Source organism: Ictalurus furcatus, chromosome 6, assembly GCF_023375685.1.
Source record: "Ictalurus furcatus strain D&B chromosome 6, Billie_1.0, whole genome shotgun sequence".
Taxonomy (NCBI): domain Eukaryota; kingdom Metazoa; phylum Chordata; class Actinopteri; order Siluriformes; family Ictaluridae; genus Ictalurus; species Ictalurus furcatus.
The window spans coordinates 14,941,947-14,959,900 of NC_071260.1; the positions used below are offsets into that span (position 1 = coordinate 14,941,947).

At 38.7% G+C, this 17,954-nt stretch overlaps 1 protein-coding gene across 2 annotated transcripts in view; it reads right to left on the reverse strand.

The window, feature by feature from the left end:
• Window positions 1-17,954, reverse strand: part of stxbp5l (syntaxin binding protein 5L) — a 136,496-nt gene that overhangs the window by 77,114 nt on the left and 41,428 nt on the right. For both annotated transcript variants that reach the window (XM_053626673.1, XM_053626672.1), the window contains exons 3-5: window positions 14,290-14,371; window positions 8,278-8,378; window positions 150-284 (exon numbers count right to left, since the gene is read on the reverse strand). In XM_053626673.1, the coding sequence (XP_053482648.1) occupies window positions 150-284; window positions 8,278-8,378; window positions 14,290-14,371 (318 nt within the window). The remainder of the gene's footprint in view (window positions 1-149; window positions 285-8,277; window positions 8,379-14,289; window positions 14,372-17,954) is intronic.

A 17,954-nucleotide genomic window follows, 5' to 3' on the forward strand; every position in this document is an offset into this window, starting at 1 on the left:
ATGTACAGCATAAAGAACAACAGCTAAGGAGTGTCCCGCACTCATCTGTCATTTACTACACCTACTGTACAGATAAGGAGGGTCTGCTAATATGTTCATCACCACCACTGATTTGAAAAAAATGTGTATATTAAAATGCTGGTACTCACAGTTCTATGGCCTTGTTCCACATAATGACATATCCGGACAAAATAAATGACTCAACGTTGACAATGTGTGTGTTTCCTCGCTCTGTTCCAACATAAAGCCATTTACTCTGGAATGGAAGATGACAAAACGTGATCCTAAAAGGAAGAGGAGAGAAAATATTAGTATGAGTATAACTGTAAGAAAAGGAAACTCTGTTGGCACAGGTAGAGCTCATCAACTACATTTAAAAGACTATAATTAATATTTTACCTTTAGGAAAATACCAGTCCATAATTTGCAGTTCTTTGTTTCATGGCATACGGGTTTAAGGTTTACCCAATTACACCAACCTTATTCTTGTACTAATTACATGGTAGTATCTAATTCGCATGAACCTGTTTGGTAATTATTAGGGACGTGTTTTCTTAATATAAACTGTTACCGGTGCAACTGTTTCTATTGACCTGGGTGCAATGATTGAAGACAAAGCATTTTAATACAAAACAAACAATGTCCAGCATTGCTTCTTTTAATTATGGTGCATTCAGATGCTAATAAGGTGTCATGTTAACTTAATTCTACACAAATGCATCCAAAAAAAGCTACAAAGAACGCAGATTCTCAATTGAAGCCTAACTTCTCAACATCTCAAATGAACAACCCATTACCAGTGAGATGTGTCCCGTGTCTCTGTCACAAAAGATTGAAAGCTGACTGCAACAGCTTTTATCTTTCTTCCTAATCAACACAACCAGGACCTTTAAAACCATCATCCAAATCTAACCCAAGTAACCAAAGATCATCTAAAAATTATTTCACAAACTGTACAACTGTCATTGTGCAGATAATGTAAAACTACTAAAAGTACTATTTTCCTATGCACTGTAAAACCGGATAAGTTCATTTAACTCAAAAAATTTGAGGAAACTAATTACCTCAAAATTTTTAAGTTGATAAATTAATTTCTTTAAGCCAACTACACTTAAATATAACAAGTTTGAGTTAAATTTTTGTTATATTTAAGTGTATTTGGCTTAAAGAAATTGATTTATTAAGTTAAAAATTTTGAGGCATTTAGTTTCCTCAAATTTTTTGAGTTAAATGAACTATCTGGTTTTACAGTGTGTAAATCAGGTGAAATTGGTCACGAGTTAAAGAGGAAAAAACGATGGGGGCATACTGTTATGGTGGTATGTTTCTGTATGTTTTATTCCTCTTATTCCACAGCAATTTGCCAACAATTATAATTTTATAAATGAAAGAATGACACTTTAAAAAAAAAATCAATTTATAGTTACTTTTAATGTGGTGACCCATCCACCAAACAATTTAGTTCCTGTTATCACTTATGTCATCAGCTATAACCAGTTGTTCTCCGTATAAGCCTCACTTCTTTCTCTCTCATGAAGCTAATACAGTATAATGCAGCTTGTCATGTTACTAATAAGCACTTTCCCTGTGCTGACACTGGAGACTCATTCCATAAATGTTAAATAAGCATCTCCTCACAGAAAACTAAACCATATCAAAGATTATATGCTTTTAATCCCATTTATTGCTAGTCTTATCCCTGGGAATTAGTTGCTAATATAGAAATGAGCGCATTAATAAAATCGCCTCCAAACCTATTGGAACATCAAGGCCAATTCATTTGTTTGTGCTATATACCAAAGACATTTGGGGTTTGAGATCAAAAGATGGATATGAGACAAGAGTTTAGGATTTCAGCTTATATTTCCTGGTATTTATATGTAGATGTGCTAACATGAAACATGGAACCTTTTGTATCAGACCACCCAATTTTTAGGTGAGAAAAAGTATAGGAACAGATAAGTCTTGATGTAAATTAAAATAAATAACCCTTAATATTTGGTTGCATATCCCTTGTTTACAATAACTGCATCAAGCCTGTGACTCACTGACATCATCAAACTGTTGGTTTCTTCTTTTGGGAATGCTTTACCAGGCTTTTACCGCAGCATCTTTCAGTTACTGTTTGTTTCAGAGGGCTTTCTCCCTTCAGTTTCCTCTTCAGGAGGTGAAATGCTGCTCAACTGGGTTAAGGTCTGGTGATTGACTTGGCCAGTCTAAAACCTTCCACTTTTTCTCCTAATGAAGTCTTTTGTTGAGTTGGCAGTGTGTTTTGGAAGAATTTGTCGATTGGTGGATTGTGAAACTGGTAGGATTGCCTACTCAGCATGGCTCAAGGTCCCTTTCCAGAACCTTCACACTAACTGTACCTCAGTGGTGGAATGAACTTCCAACCTCAATCCGGACCACAGAATCTGTCACTATCTTCAAAAAACAGCTAAAGACCCACCTCTTCCGTGAACACCCAACTAACTCCTAAAACACCAACCCCACATTATCCTAAAAAAAACAACAACAAAAAACTACTCTGGCACTTACACTTCTACTTACACTTTGCTTCTCTAGAAATCAATTATAAATCTTGTATGGTAGCACTACTTGTACTGTTCTCTGCTTCATATATCGCTTTGCTTGTATTTCCTCATTTGTAAGTCACTTTGGATAAAAGCGTCTGCTAATTGAATAAATGTAAACGTAAAATGTGATACCTGCACCCCTGCCCTGTGGAGGTTCTTGATGATGTCACTGACTGTAGTTTTGGGGGTTGTCTTCACAGCTCTCACAATGTCAATTGCCAACCCATTCAGTGTCTGTTGCTCAGTACATCAGTGGTTTCTTTCTTTTTCAGGACATTCCAAATTGTGGTATTGGCTATGCCCAATGTTTGTACAATGCCTCTGATTGATTTTCCCTCGGATACAGACTATGCTATATTCTATGTCGTTTACTACGTCTACATATAATAACAGGAAATAAAAGCTGAAAATTCTAAAAACTCTCTTCATCTTTTGATCTCAAAACTTAAATATCATCAGTCTACAGCAAAACCAAATGAATTCTCCCTGCCGTTCCAAGAGGACTGTACTGTATAAGACTGTGATTTGTCTTGCAGTTGGCACTACTGTCAAAGCTGCTGTTACAGAAAATTAATCAGCATCTTTTGACCAAACTCAAAAATCACAAATTCAATAGAGCAATTGTATAAATTTGCATAAGACTCATAGGCCCAGACATTCTTTATACACGATGTATTCCTCTAAAGCTTTTTATTTTCTTTTGTGCAACAAGAAAGCACAATGTTTTGTCACATCACTTGTGGTGTCAACACATTTGGCTACGCTCTATGTCTTGTGTCAGATGAACGTCAGTCCCAGTTGGGTACGGGTGTGTATATTTTTAGGATGCTACAATTAATTAGCGCACCATTGCCCCAAGACAAACTGGAGCTAATGAGACATGAGCAAGACACAACAAGAGATGAAACTTCCAGAAGTGAAACTTTCAGACAAGAGCCCTTCCTTTACAAAGTATTAGCCCTGCAAATGGATTATGTTTGAGCAATAGTGTATTGAATATCAGCATGGGTGTAATTCGGATGTTGGTAATCACAGCCGTGCTGATATTCGGTACAAGTGCACACTTACGAGTGTTCACACACACTACAGATAATTTGGAAATGCCAATCAGCCTACAACGCATGTCTTTGGTCTGGAGGAGGAAACCGGAGTACCCAAAGGAAACACCCAGAGCACACAAACTCTGAACACATAGGACGGAGGCGAGATTTGAACCTCCAACCCTGGAGGTATGAGGCAAACATGCTAACCAACTAAGCCAGCATGCCCCCTTAATATGGCCAAAGATTTTGTCTATTTTTTATTCCACCAATGAAAATAGTCCCAAAGAAGTCACATCTGGATAGAGTGGTGGCCTGTTGCCATGCAACGCACAGACTGACTGACAGTGCATAGTAAGTGTAGTAATGCTTTCAGTGTAATTACTATTGCTAGAATTGGAATTTTATGTAGCGAAAACAGACAAGCGGAGTGATACAAACAGTGAAATGTCCCAGTGCTATTATACAAAATACTCTTCAACACCACTTGTCCAATCAAATTATTGGACTGGAACAAACTGTTGTATAATGAAGTACATACACTGAATATTCAAAGTATAAAATTTTTTGCACTAGTATTTTGGCATTATGGTATATTGGCTATAACTATATCTATTTTTTTTAACCACCTCTCATTTCCCAAACGTCTCTTGTCTCTTTCAATCTGATGAAAACATTTAGACCTGCAGCCTCAGGCCTTGGAGGGCAGTTCTGGGAAAAAGCATATTGTGAATGATGACTTCTGTCGTGAGCAATCACTCCAGTGAACAACAGTGCAGTCGGGACTTGTAAGGACCATGTCAGCCCTGCTGGCAATGATGCAGCTCTCTGCTCTTTCTACACGTTATACTCAAGGTTTACAAACCTAGAAAAGTGGCGATAAATAGCATTGTGTGAAATAATGTAAAACAAAACGTTATTTTTCCCTTTTAATTAACATAGTCACATATTAGTCGGTGTTTTGTGAATTTTTCACTTATCACTTATCTCCTTTGTGAGTGCAGTTCACATGAGCTTAAGGAGGAAAGTAAGATACACCATTCCAGATATACCATTATGTACAGTACGCCTGACGTCAGCACCATTATCTGTGAATGTTATGCTATATTTAGGAACTACTACCTGCACTATTAAGAGCACACAAAGTGAATTACATTAATATAGAACATTGACATTGGTCAAAGCTATTAATATAACACTGACCAAGCAATTGCGAACAAACAATCAATAAGCCAATCACGTGGCACACAGTGAGTCGGTGCAAGGCATATTAATTTGTGTGCCAATTGGGCCGGACTCTCTCTGCAATTCATACAGTGGAATCATCCATCATCCTTATAAGCAGGTTAAGTAGAAAATAAAGACCAACACTCTGCAATTTATTCCTGTCTGAGCTCATCATGTCTTCCTCTGTTTCTCTCAGCTCACGCTGCTCTTCTCATAGAGACCTCTGGGAGTCTCGGACAGCCGGGATGATTATATATGTGGCATGCGAGACACTGCACAGACAACTTTGCCTTGTCTGGATAGGAATACTAATCGAGCACAGACGATACCAATGTTTGAATAATTGTTGCAAAATGGCATGTGTATTTCATGCAAACATAGTGAGCATGCATAGATTTGAATAGTGTTCTGAATAGCAGCCTGAGCATTAGTGAGAAAAGTTAAGAACTTCATCATTTTTAAAAGGTATCCCCCAGAGTTAAAATTTACATCCCTTAGCCCATTAACATTTACAGCCAGTACAATTAACATCAAATTTAAATGAATTCATGGTGAATGCATTAAATAGTCCATCACTGCAGTTAATTTGATACAGATTAGTGTTACACGATAAACAATCATGTCAAAAATGTGTCAACAGCTTTTTCTGGGCAAATTTGAACATGTGAAATGTTTCATGGACAATATTTAATTTCTTAGCCTCATAACTCTGTAGTAAGCAAGTCACCATGGATACAGCTTATTTTATAATAACACAGTAACCCAGTATTATTTTCATCTCATAAAGGATTCAGCACTGCGCTGCAAAGAGCTTACTTTAATTATATGTGTAACCCGAACTGCCTGTATATTAACCTAAATAGTCATGTGTAATGAATGCATTTAAAAGATTTGCAGTCCAGGCAGTTAATATTGGGTCACTCTTATGAGAAGAGCTTTTTAATAAAACAGCCAAGCATAGAGTAAACAGTGTCACAGAACCTTAAAACTGCACACACACACTCACTCACTCACTCACTCACAGCCCTGATTGCAGTTTAGCTGGAAACAAAGCAATAGATATTTTTTCAGATGCAGATAAGAGAGGCTGTGTTTGTTATGCGTGTGTTTGTGGCAGCTGTCAGCGGCTGTGACACTGAGAATCATGGGCTTTATTTGTTTGTTCCAGCCAGGATGATGAGGTGATGATCGTTATCATCAATTACTGGGGGCAGGAAGGAGCTCATTAGCTCCACAGGGACTTAGCGGTGCACGCAGTGACGACCTCGGCCTTGTAGCTCCACTGCAGCATGTGTGCACCGCAGTGACGGGGAGCGAGAGAACTGGGAGGGGCTCAGTGGGAGGAGTTTTTTCGAGCAAACATTAGCAACAATACTCAGCCAGTAATGCACATTGTCCCATGACATCATGCCACATGATAATATCACAAGCACTGTATTCCGAATGACTGAAGGAGATGTGGAGCGGTTTGTATGGTAATATAAACCCAGAACAAAACATAAACACACATGCACAGAGACACACTTGCTCACACACACTCACACACACACTCACACACACACATACATAGTTGGTGGTAAAAAAAAAAAAAGTTAGATTAAGGCAAAGAACTTAGTGATGTGGGATTTGATGTAATCATTTTACATCTCAATAGGAGACATGTCGTCCTGAGATAAGCACACACACACACACACACACACACACACACACACACACACACACACTGCAATATTTTTTTTCACATTGCCCAGGCTACGTAAATGCTTGTCAGCGATCTGTCATAGTCACAATCTCTCTCTCTCTCTCTCTCGCTCTCTCTCTCTCTCTCTGATATTGCAACAACCGCATCCAATTTTTGGTTTGCTGCCATAGTAATTCCATTTCACCAGGAAACGAATCATTCTTATTTTTTTGTCTCAAACACACACACACACACACACACACACACACACACACACACACACACACTCACACACACACACACACATGTTTGTGTATATTTATAAGTACAAAATCAAAAGTCCATCATGTATATAAATAGGCTGGAAGTATATTAAATAACAAAAACAACAGTGTCCGGTTATTCCCCTCACTGTATGTCAGAGTAGGAGTTAAAAACATAAAAGATCAGTCATGTCTGAAAGGATTATTACAGTTGAAATATTGTAATTTGCCCAAACACCTTGGGGACAAGACCTAAAGTCAAACCCTCTCTAATGAACAAACACATCAACGGGTGCCTCAAATTTCAGCCGTCTATAATCTCCGGTCTTTCTTCAACAATCTACAAGGAGGCTTTCTTCACCACTCTAAAGCCAGGCTAAGTCGAGGTCATCATCTCTTATATAAAGGTGAAGTGATGGGCTTAAAGCCCAGTCATGACTTTCCTGATGTCCTTACTTTGCCATCAAGGCCAATCCGTTTGTCTGAGATGACTCAAAGTTTCCGTCCTAGCTCTGACTGGATTACCCATAGTGCTGTTCTTCCACAAAACCGCCAGCATCCACAACACAAGCAGCATTGAAGATTTGATTTCATAACAGTAAAGAGTCATGGCTTTTATCAGAACTGTGTCTGACTCACTCTGCAGTGCTGTGAAGGAAGTTTGGTTCTCATTATATTATGTGAGTAAAAGTAAAAAGCCGATGATGGTGGTGGTTATTTAATCAGGTACTCTTCCTCCATTTTCACTCGTAGTCTGAAAAATTGAATTTGGTGCTTCGATTGAGAATCTGTGCATTCCAATAAATACTGTATACTGCCTGTGAGGAATTCATTAAATATGAGATCTCAGCACTACACATTAATAAGAGGAAGATTAATCAACTTGTACCACACTGAGGTTAAATTTTATGAACAGCTCATTCACAGGGACTTGTATGGTGGACATCCGTCCATCCTGGACCTGGGGCCAATACCAGGGTACTTGGGGCATAAGGCGGGGGATGCCCTGGACAGGATATTAAAAAATCATTGTCAGATTGCTGTGATGTAAGTGGAATAAAACGCTTCAGCATGCGCTTTTATAAGAAAAAATAATAAACTTCACAGTTGTAATGAATTATTTTCCTAAAGCAGCACACCCTGAAATGTTTTATTCCTTATGTAACAGACTCAGATACTTTGGTTTGTATTAATTCTACAACCCTGAGCTACACTATCTTTATTATATTTTATATTTATTTCAACTGAAAGTCTACAACCCTGAGTAGCTTCTCATCAAGCTGAAAATGAAAGTGAGTTTCTGGCTTTGAGCAGTAGCAGGATACAGCACACATACATATCCTTGAGATTTGAAAGCATAGGGGCGTGTGTGTGTGTGTGTGTCCAGAAGTTTGTGTAGCTATGTTGATTAGAATGCATGTATAATACATCTTTTTACCATTGACTGTGACTTTTGTGTGTGTGTGTGCGTGTATCAGCTCACAGCTCACCGCTCTCTGTTGAATTTGAGCGAGTGTAGTATTGCTGGACGTCTCTGACGAAGGTTCCAGAGGTGCAGAGTGTCGTCTGCACAGGCTGTGACCATCGCTCCCTACACACATACACAAGAAACAACATTATCACATTACATTTTAGGCATTTGGCAGACGCCCTTATCCAGAGCGACATACATTTATCTCATTTATACAACTGAGCATTTGAGGGTTAAGGGACTTGCTCAAAGGCCCAGCAGCTGCAACTTGGCAGTGTTGGGATTTGAACTCATGACCTTCCAATCAGTTATCCAACTACTGAGCTACCACTGCCCTATACGTTGACAGGAAATATTCTACAGATTTTCCTATTTAATGTCAGTCAGTTACAGTTGTAATCCAAAGGGAATACTATAATATATAGGTTCATCATTGAATGCTAATAAAAGCCAATTAGCATCATACCATTAACAAAACATTGAGCTCCAGCCACCACTCACAGTGAGTGCCATAAAACATTCAGGTGATCTATTCTTGTATATTGAATTTGGATGAGCATGCATCACCTCGGGACTTAATCTCATGTCTTTAAGCTACATGAATCTTGTTAATGGTCAATTAAGCAGAAGCATGTGGCTGAAATAAGGTTCACAGTCAGAGATCGACAGCTGGGTGTCACAGTGGGCCGGCCTCTCGACGACAGTCTTGAGACCAGACATTATGTCAAAAGTTTAGAAATGAGAGCTGAAGCTAATTCTCAGTGCCATTTACAGCTAGCAAGGAAGAGATCAAGAAGTCCAAACCTGTCATCGTTTACATCATTGTGTAATCAGTACAGCATTTGTTTTGGCTTTAAGACACTGTGACAGAAAAATTCTTAATTTCCAAAGATAACATCTAGACAGAAAACTCATGTACGTGACACAGCCTGTAATTTCACCCCTTCTACTACTACTACTACTACTACCACGACTACTATAACTACTACTACTATTAATACTACTACTACCACTACTACTATTACTACTACCACTACTACTATTACTACTACTACTATTAATACTACTATTACTACTACTATTATTAGTACCGCTACTACTACTACCACAACTACTACTACTGCTACTACAACTACTATTAGTACTACTACTACTGCTGCTGCTACTACTGTTACTACCACAACTCCTACTACTACCACTACTACTACTACTACTACTAATATTAATACTAATACTATTACTATTACTATTACTACTACTATTATTAGTTCTACTACTACTACTACTACTATTGCTACTGCTACTACTACACCAACTACTGGTACAGATACTGCTACTACTACTACTATTAGTACTACTACTACTACTACTACTACTACTACTGCTGCTGCTGCTGCTGCTACTACTACTACTATGGTGGCCATACTCTATGCTAGGGTGTACTGGCTGCCCCTTACCCCTGGTCACAAAAGTCCTGTTTAGTGTGTTAAAATGTGTTTGTATGTATTTGTTATGATCAGTGAATAGCAGCCTAATGGAAAGCTAATACTTTTAGTTTAAATATTTAATATATTTAATACTACTTCTTTTAATTATCTGTATATAATTCTTTCACCAAGATCTTTAAATAATCTAATGTAATTACACATTTTTTCATTAATGAATATGCATGAAAATGCATGGACAAAAGACATGTCAACTGTTCAAAAGTAGCCCAATCCTGCAAGAAATCCACACACTATCTATATTGCTCTATGAAAATGCCTGCCGTTAATTTATCCCTAGTTCTGAGAGGTGAGCAGTGTCGCATGCAAAACTGCTGCTAGGTGTCCAAACTTGAATAGATAGAGAAAAATAGTGTTTGAAAATGACTTAGCATACTTGGACACCTTAAATAACGAACTAACTAACTAACGAACTAACTAACTAAATAAATAAATAAATAAACATAAATATATATCACCAAAAGGATGTGGAAATGTTTTTATTTACTTTTTACTTTTGCAAGTTTTCTTCTTTTTTTTTTTGTTTGTTGCAAATCTCCTTGCAGAGATTGCATTGTATAAGGTGATGGTAAAAAAAAAAAAGTCAGTCTGCTACAAGATGTCTGTTAACTAAGTGTGCTTACCTCATCACACAGTGAATGTCATGTCTTGACCAAGTTGTTGAATGGATATGTGCAGGCATGAGCCAGAGTTCAAAACGCTACAACTTTACTTGTGGTTGAGATACATGCAAAAGAGAAACATATTCCAGCTCAGCAAAACTTTATACACCTAGTAGAATATAGGATGACTAATAGTCAAATTTCATATGTTTCATACAAGGCCGCCACACAAATGCATACGTATGAAAGAAAACTCTTTATGTATGATCTTGTACATTATGTTTAAACTCATACAGTTTTTTTAGGCTCGTATGCCAGTTGCATACATTTTCCCCCACAGAAAGAGGTCTGACTATGCATAACAACAAGTGCAAACAGTGTAACAAATCAGGAGCTTGAAGTGCTAATCACGCACAAAAAAATGGTGACTGGTTTTAGCTGCGTTTCTTTTATTCTGTCCATTTTCCATATTCACCATGTAAAACAGTCTGCCATGCTCTATCCATTACTTCCTGTCTCTCGCTTTCATCCGTGGAGCTTAATGAAGCAGGTGATCAACACCTGTGTTTCCATGATGATGGTGTTTACATAAACATGTTTACCATCGCCGAACCCCAGAGACAATAGCACTTTATGAGCTGGGGAAAATAGAAGGAAGAAAGAAAATAGAGAGAAATAGCAAGAGAGGGAGTTAGGTAAGGACTTTTGATCCCAACTGAGGATAAATCACTAATGTTCAATGACCTCGTGTATTTTTTGGTGACCGTATCTCTGTTCGTTGCAGCACTCGCATCGCTGGTTGTATATACTGTTTATGATAGATGTGTGGATGAGCTCTGAGGTCTGTCTGCCACCAAGCAGCTTCATAACCAACCTGTTGCCATCCCCTCATCCAAAATACAAACCAGCAGTGTGTGTCTGTACACTAATGTCATCCCATAACACAATTATGATTACCATGCTTCCTCTCTCGTGTCACTATAAAGTTTCATTATGAAATAATAAAAAACACACACACACACACATACACTGCAATGGAAATCAAACCCAAATCTTCTTGGGAAATGGTCAATGTGTGTGCACAACTCTCAGCCAATCAGTGCATCTTAGGGAATGTGTGTCAATCATCTCATTGGTCAGTCATCTCATACAAACTGGTTCCAGCGTGTGCTATAAAATCAGTGAGGCATGAGACATGAAATACAAGAGACGTAAAGACAGAGAGAGAGAGAGAGAGAGAGAGAAGCCTTATATCTGCTCCATTTGACAGCATTGCAACCAAACACCGCTGACTGACTGCCTGTGTGGTTAAGATGAGGCCAAACAAATACACTCTACTCACTGTCTCTTCCTGTCCTCTCATTTTCAGCTGTTACGTCCCCCTAACCTTTATAACAGCACTGTCATGTGTATACGTGTGTTTGTGTATGAGAAACTGTATTATATCATACACTCTTCATTTGTTTCATTTTTATCTGTTTGGTTGGTTGTTTTTGTAGGCAGTTTTCTCCAATGTTGGTCATAATCCTCATTTACACACGCATCCTTCGTCTGAAATGCAAGCACAAGCCTAGTGGAAAATAGGATGACATCTTGATGGCTACTTAAAACATTAGCACAGTGAAGCGACAACAGGAGTCGTTGAATGAAAAGAAAAAAGTCTGGCAATTCAGAAATGAGAGGGCTGTAGGCATTCACACCAAGGACGAAATTCCTCATCAGACGAACGGTATAGTCCGGAATGTGTCATATATGAGAGAATTTCAAAGGCAACTCTGAAATGTACATAGTATGTGTGCTCAATAAAACACGGTTTGAAGGCTGCACGTGTGAATATAAAGCCTGAATAACCCCAGTAAAAGTATGCTGATAATAATACCATTCAGATGGCAGAATTAAGGAAGCCCTGAGCAGCTATGCATAATTTTTTTTCTTTGTTGTTTTCTCGTGATCACAACTTTTTTTTCTGTGTACTTGACATCCATCATCCCGAAGTCAATGGTTTTTTTGAATGAGTTTTTGGTTAAAAGCCTGAAATCAGGTTTGTTGTTAACACAAGCTCGAGATATTTTCATGTTTTATTCTACGACGTAAAATACATCAGTAATAACCCACTCGTGATTTTTTACGCTTTTACATGTCTTGAAAAAGGTGGTTGCTAACAAGTGGCTAAACGGGAGGTTGTCGGTGACATTAAACTTCATCACTTCGAACAGGAAAACTCATCTACAATACTACAGTCTCGTTGTGTTTATACTCGCGCTCTTGCGAAATATTCCAACTCAAACTTTCCAACTTGTAGATTTATCAATTTATATTGTTTTCCAGTAGAATACAGATTGAAAGAGTTGTCAGAAGCTTGGTGGTGGTGACGCTGAAGGGTAAAATGATGTCATGAGAAAACAGCTTTTTGTTATGTGAAGATCATGAGAAAATTAAATCATGAGCACGAGGAAACAAAAATAATAATGCATGACTGCTTAGGGCTTCTCTATATAATATAAGAAAGTCTGTGATGATGATGTACGATTTGCACAGGATAAATGATCTCCGTAGCCTATTAATCACAGAGATGGGAGTCTCTTCACAATATACCCATGGTTGGCATACACCTTATATTAATACAAACTTTATAATAAAAGCTTGTTATGGTTATATTAATGGCCATATATGTCTGTAGTCTTTATCTGTGCTAGGACGTCAATAAATTACCTTAAACCCCTGCAAGGTCTTTTAAAACGTCATTTATATTTTATCATTGTGGTTTTCAACACTTGATTTTGGATTGATTTTGGCAGGAGACAATAGAAAAGAATGCTTCCTGGAGTGTCTTTATACTAAAGAATGTGCAAAATATCTTTTCCCACAGGATATATTGAAATCTTTAGCAACATCAGCTTGGACAGGATATACAGTACATTTCCTGGGATTATTTCTGCTGGTCATTATATAGTATAGAAGGTCAAATACAATGACTGACATGACAGATTTGTTCATGACTAAAGCTGCAGTAATAATTACATCACCCCACCTCCTTACAGTATGTACAACTAATCTAATCAGTCTAATCTGTCAGAGGTTATAAGTGGAAAAGCCCGAACCTGCTAGCTAGTCTCCTAGGAGGGTGAAATCTAACACATACATTCTCTAACTCTTTTTTTTTAAATCAGAAGCCAAAAAATGGAATTTGCTCCTGTTTTGGGTGAGCCTATTTTCAGCACTGAATGTATTTATGATGTCACAATCCACAGTAGTGGTTAATGGCTCGTATGAATGTAGACACTCAGGGCTTTAAGAATTTGCAGTTTTTCTTAAGTATTTTTTTTTTTACCTAGCCTACTAGGTTTAAATGTTGTAATTTTATTGTGGCAGTTGTATACGGTGTTTTATCATCAGAACAGCTTTAGTTCTGCTGTCTGTTTTATCTCTGTACAAGTATTACTGTGGAGAGGTGTGAATTGTTCACCCAGCAGTGGGCTCACACCCCTCCTGTTTCCCATCACCCTGCTGACCAGCAGCTAAACACAGAGTCTACACAGATACTCTACACACAGAAACCCAACCATGTCCTGACTAATCTCATTGATCAAACAGATTTGTAGCAATAATATAATTCACTTGTTTATTCACTTGCTTTAATTTCTATTCTGGTAGTGGAGTATGCTGGAGGCTCAGTGGTTAGGGTTCTGGGTTACTGATCAGAAGGTCAAGGGTTCAAGCCCTAGCACTGCCAAGCTGTTGCTGTTAGGCCCTTGAGCAAGGCCCTTAACCCTCTTTGCTCCAGGGGTGCTGGTATCATAGCTGACCCTGCACTGATCCTGTTTCCCAGCAGTAATGAATCAGCATGTGATGTGTGCACACAAACACACACTCAAGAGTGTGCAATCGCTGTGTGGTTTATGTTTGTGTGTGTGTGTGTGTTACCTCGTTTATAAGGAACTGCAGTTGCAGTACAGCCGCTCCACTCTCATGCTGACAATAGCAGTCCACTCCTGGCCGTCCCAGACTGATGACATTACAGGGTTAAGTCAAAGCATTTAGTGATAGATAGAGCCATTTATAAGCAGCCATGTGAAGAAGCTCACGGTTAAAGCTAATGGCTCTGGCCTTTACAACAGCACAGTCTGAACATGTTTAAGGTCTGAATGATGCAGTGTGATGTGTGTCATTTACTGATGATCCTCATGGCACCCAATTAGCATTTATCACAAATCACAATGACCTTTTGCAAAGAGGTAGAAGAAGGGCCATAGATAAAAGAATATATTTTGAACTGAAATGAAGCAGATAGAATATGATGATTTAGGGCTGTTTTGAAGATCATAACTTTTGCTAAGTAGGGATATTTTATTATAAAACATGGTTTCCTTTCTTAGGAGGTTAAGGCTTGTCTGCTCATTCAAGAAAGATATCAAACATATCAAACATATCAGGGATGTCCACGTGTACAATTCTAAAAATATAAATAAAATAAAAAAAGATTAAAATGTGCTGCAAAATTGTTTGAAACATAATAATACACTGTGTCTGCATGTACAGTATTCTAGCTCAAAATATACAAATACAGGGACGGCACAGCTATACTGTCACCCCAGTGTGTGTTAAAAAATATACCACCAGCCTGTGGAGATGCCTAGAAACAACTGAGCAAACTGTCCTCTGTCCAGGATGTCAGCTTTTCCCTGAAAACAAACACAGTTTCTAGGTAAGACTAAATTACCTTTCATAAAGCTCACAGGACCGGCTAATAAGACTCTCTCTCTCTCTCTCTCTCTCTCTCTCTCAGCTTTTATGTCAGAAGAGCATGCTGGGGGCAGAGAGCTTAGTGAACCCAAACTAATCCCAAAGAAATCCAACTAATGATTCCACTGTAATGTGTCTGTCTGGTCAAGTGCAAGCACACACAAACAAACAATCCAACAATTAAACAAACAAACAAACAAGCAAACACACACACAATTGGTCACAGAGCCTGGGAAAGAACAGACACCAAGAGGGAGCAGCATCTTACACTCTTTCTTCCTGTCACACACACACACACACACACATTCATATAAAATGTATCTCTCCAGTTCAGCACTCAGCACGGGCATTTCTGAAGCACATTAAGCGCAGTTCTATCTGTCTATCTGATCTGATCTGTCTATTCATATTGCTTCTTTGTTTCTCCTCTCCCCTCCACACAGCTCTGGCGACACTGACGCATTTCCATTTCAAATGCTCTCAGCAGGTGATAAAACACCAAAGGCCTCAAACAAGGTCAGATCTCCTAGAAAAAAGAAAGAAAGAGAAAAAAACCACACCACGCCTCCATTGTCTGAGTGTGTGGTATCTTGAATATTGAAAAGTACACTCAGTGCGTCTGTCATATGTGGGCACAATTTCAAGGACATTCAAGAACAGAGCAATTAAACTTTCATCTGTCACACCCGCCTCCTTCGTTACAGCTTTCATTAAATCCCGATAAAGGGAAGAGGAAAAGATGCATTGATGTGCACCACTGACTGCATCACCTTCAAGTGCACTTATCACAATGCTAAATTAGCTTCTTTTCATTCTCCAAACATTTGAATGCTTATGTTTTCTTATGTTTTCACCTTTAAATTCATCATTTACACATACATTTAGGGAAAAAATGACATTGATGAACATTGTCAGCATCAAGGACATGTCAGAGACTGATGGATGGTTGTGTTGGTGTTGTTGGTGGAGGCTGCACAGGGGGCAGAGGGGTAATTGTCCTGCATGCATGATTGCACCTTAATTATGCTTGGTTAAATGACCTTGACCAGCTCTAATGCACGCAGGCATCTCACACACATGCTTACCTAAATGTTCTTTGAATTCTTTTCACACACAATCTGAGATTAGCTGACATCATGAACCAAACGCCCGAAAAACTTTATGGGGAAAATCTCAGCCTCATGATGAGTAAATGTTTACTCACAGTGCGCCTCCCCTCCGTCACTAGCAGCAACACCAGCAATACTAGAAGGCAGAAATATGATGAGATAATGCAAGAGGTGAAGAATGAGGGGGAGGAGGGGGAGGAAAAAGTCAAGAGAACTCTAAAACGAGTGGAGAGAAACGAAGAGACAGAGTGGAGGTGTGAAATGAAGCAAGCGGTGAATCAGACATCATGAAAACGAAGGGATGGCAGAGTGGAAGGAACGATTAGCTATATGGGGTAACAATGAGACAGTGGGAGATGGAGAGGTGAGTCAGAAAAAGAAATCAAGAAAACAGGTATATTTGACTCTGTGACTCAGAAAGAGTGGGAGCGAGCGAGGCCTAATGGTGTCCATGTCAAAGAAGCTACACACACAACCCAGGTAGAGCAGTGACTCACTGCAGTGTGTTTGACATGTTGCCTGATGTAAAGCTGTGCTGCTATTAGGATGACTAATGGTCTCCACCAAGTATAAAATGTCAATCGAGGGTGAGGTCAGTGTTGATTCAATATTCAGATGATGCTGGAATGAGGCTTGCTTTGCTATATGTACATCATGCACCAAAAATATGCTCAAGATTAGGAGCTTGGTGTTTTAGTGGACGTCAACTGAATCATGCAGGGTGGCTTAATGCTTAGTACGTTTGCCTTGCACCTCCAGGGTTGGGGGTTCGATTCCTGCCTCTGCCCTTGCATGTGGAGATTGCATGTTCTCCCTGTGCTTTGAGGGTTTCCTCCCCCAGTCCAAAGACATGCTGATTCAAGACATGCTGAAGACATGCTGATCCAAAGTAGGCTGATTGGCATCTCTAAATTGTTTGTAGTGTGTGAATGTGTGTGTGATTGTGCCCTGTGATGGCTTAGCGCCCCTGTCCAGGGTGTCCCCTGGGATAGTCTCCAGGCTCCATGTGACCCTCTGCATGATAAGTGGTACAGAAAATGGATGACTGGATAGATGAATGAATCATGCAAAAGACCTTTATGTTAGGAATGAACTTATTAGTTCTATCTTAAGCACACAATGAGTTTTATATATAATTATATATATATTTCTCTTACCATTTTTTTTAACAAGCGCAAAACATTCTTGACATGGTGGTTCCACAAGAACATCACCAGACAACAGAAAACAAACGAAGTTACTACACATCAACCCTCATCATAGAAATCCAGATTGTATGATTATGTAAATCAGCAAAGGACAGAACTCTATATACTCTTCCTCACTCCTTCCTGGTAAGGAAGGCTTGTATTGTGCATACTGGATCCTGATAGGCTCTTACATTTTATGATGCAATAACATGTTAAACACTAAGTCTGATTAGTGTTGTTTTTTTTTTGTTTTTTTAAAAATGCCATCAAACCTGCTGCAATAACAATATGTATTAATGAATTAATTTCTCTGGAAATGTTTACACTAGTACAAGCAACATTTTTCATAAAGTATAAAGTAAAATTAACACACAATAGTCTCAGTTCTCCAATGAGTTACTACTAATTGATGCAGGGACAACAATCTATCTCTCAATGTCTAGGCATTTACGGCATTTGGAAGACACCCTTATCCAGAGCGACTTCATTTATCTCATTTATACAACTGAGCAGTTGAAGGTTAAAGGCCTTGCTCAAGGGCCCAGCA